General features: G+C 55.7%; 1 protein-coding gene across 1 annotated transcript in view; it reads left to right on the forward strand.

The window, feature by feature from the left end:
* Positions 1-395: 395 nt before the first annotated feature.
* SBK3 (SH3 domain binding kinase family member 3) overlaps positions 396-2,444 on the forward strand; it is a 3,505-nt gene continuing 1,456 nt past the window's right edge. Inside the window, exons 1-3 of the mRNA XM_011379318.1 lie at positions 396-440; positions 958-1,108; positions 1,617-1,819. Of these exons, the coding sequence (XP_011377620.1) occupies positions 396-440; positions 958-1,108; positions 1,617-1,819 (399 nt within the window). The remainder of the gene's footprint in view (positions 441-957; positions 1,109-1,616; positions 1,820-2,444) is intronic.

The following is a 2,444-nucleotide window of genomic DNA, read 5'->3' on the forward strand; positions in this document are numbered from 1 at the left end:
GACAAGAGAGAGGGACCCGGGACCAACGGAGACAGGACAGGGAGACCTACCCCAGGGACCGGAGAGCTAGAACGAAAGCAAGACAGAGACAGGGAGGGTGGTGAGAAGGTTGGGGAGGGGAAGAAGGGGTGAAAGGGAGCAAAAGAAATCAATGGGGTAATACAAAGGCGGACCCCCAGAGGCCTGGAGGGTAAAGGAGAGAGGACAATAGCCGGATAAAGAAGTCAGAGAAATCTTTTGGCTCAGACAGACTCAGAGGGAGACCGAGGCAGACCCTTGAGACGAGCTTGCAGACCTTGGACGTGTGGGCGCAGTGGGCTCGAGTGGGCTGGTCACCTTTCGGGGAGCCAGACAAGGGGGAGCCCAAGGGCCAGCTGACACCAGGCGACCCTGAGATGGAGCTCGGGGACTCCGAGAACCACGAGGATGGGGACTCAGAGGTGAGAGATGGGATACAGGGAGGAAGAGAGAGAGAAACCGAGAGATAAATGCAGAGAGAAATGGAGTCAGAGATAGAGACGCAGCAGCACAGGAAGCAGATGCAAGGGACAGAGAGAAAGGGATGAAATGTCAGAGACCCAGAACAATGCCAACCCGAGGACACACAGCAAGAGTGAAGTCCCAGAGAAATGGGCTCAGAAACAAAGAGTGGGAAACACAGGAGAAAGGAGGGTGGAGAGAGAGACAGGAGTGGGAGGTTGTACGGGCTGGGGGCTTCTGGGTTTCCACAGATGGCATTGGGTGGGGGCTCTGAGACAATCACCCTAACCCTGCCAGGAAACAAAAACAGGTGGCCCAAGGCTGGGTGAGTCATTGTGACTCAGCCTCCTCTCTGGGGACAGTGACCCCATCTCTGACCCCCCACATCTGCTCTGGAGTTGGTCTCCAATGTCCCCCAATGCTCTCAGTGGATCCCAGACTTACCACCCTCCCCCCACCTCTGCACCTCTCCTGCAGGAGGACACAGCCACGGCTCTCCAACGGCTGGTGGAGCTGACAGCCACCAGGGTGACATCAGTGAGGAATCTGCGAGTCCAGTATCACCTCATCCGAAAGCTAGGCTCAGGCTCCTACGGCCGAGTACTTCTCGCCCGGCCTCGCCAAGGGGGTGAGTTCAGCCACTGAATGGCAAACCCCAGGATTTCCCCATCATGGGTTCTCGAAAGCCATTGAGACAGAGCACATCTCAGACGGGGACCCTTCCCACTGGGGGCTCTCCGCATGTCTAGAGCCCCATGATCTGAGAAACACAGCCCACCCAGAGAGGGGACGAGAACTGCCTGAGGTTACACGACAAGGCAAGAGCACAACTTGGATTGGAAACAAGACACAACACTCCCTACTTTATGCAAGAGGCAACCAAGGCCCAGAGAGAGTAAGGCAGTTGTGCACGGCCACACAGCATTCTGAGGCAGGGCACGAAGAGTCCTCCGGGAGGGTCCCCTGCAGCTCCCACACGCAGATGGAGAAATTGGAAGCAGAGAGCTCAGACCCTATGCCTGGCCACTCTGGTTTGACATGAGACAGCTGAAGCTCAGAGAGGTTAAGTGGCTTGCCTGAGGCCCCAAGCAAGATGAGGGTGACCTGAGTTCCCTTCTGCCTTGTCCCCCTGGCAGGTGCAGCCGTGGCTCTGAAGCTGTTACGTCGGGACTTGGTCCTGAGAACCACCTTCCTGAGAGAGTTCTGTGTGGGCCGCTGTGTCTCGTCACACCCAGGCCTGCTCCAGACCCTGGCAGGACCCCTGCAGACCCCCCGACACTTTGCCTTTGCACAGGAGTATGCTCCCTGTGGGGACCTCAGTGGGATGCTGCAGGAACAGGTGAGGCAGGTGGGGGCAAAGTTTGGGACTACTTACCCCAAGTCCAACCCCACTCCAAACCCCATCCCTGTCTCCAACCCTGACCCCCAAAGCAGTGCCCAACAGAGCTCTACTCTGAAGCCCCAAACAGCCTCCTTATTTCTAATTCTACTGTAATTCCATGGCTGACCCTAACACTAACCCATCCAACTACTCAAACACCAGCTTGGACAGGCAGTGAGTTGGAATTGGGATTGAGGTCGGATTAGGTCTGATGAGGCAGATGGGGACGGAGACAGAGGTGGGATTCTGGTTAGCACTGGGATAGGAGTGCGGGCGTGAGGGCAGTGGATGGGTTGAGTTTCAAATTGATTGCAGACTGGCAATGGGAGTGGAGAAGAAGAAGAGGGAGGTGTTGCAGAGTGGTGGTTGAGAGTTCGTATATAGATTGACTTGGAGATGAACTGTAATGAGATTTCCTCCAAAAAAGAGACCAGGTCAGACCGAATCCACGAGATTCCAGGGGAACTTGAGTTTCAAGATTAGGGTAGGGCCATCTTTGGGAATAGGCTTTGGATTTGAGATAGTGTCGAGAATAAAAGGAAGGAAGGAAGGAAGGAAGGAAGGGAGGGAGGGAGGGAGGGAG

Source organism: Pteropus vampyrus, unplaced genomic scaffold (assembly GCF_000151845.1).
Source record: "Pteropus vampyrus isolate Shadow unplaced genomic scaffold, Pvam_2.0 Scaffold357, whole genome shotgun sequence".
NCBI lineage: Eukaryota > Metazoa > Chordata > Mammalia > Chiroptera > Pteropodidae > Pteropus > Pteropus vampyrus.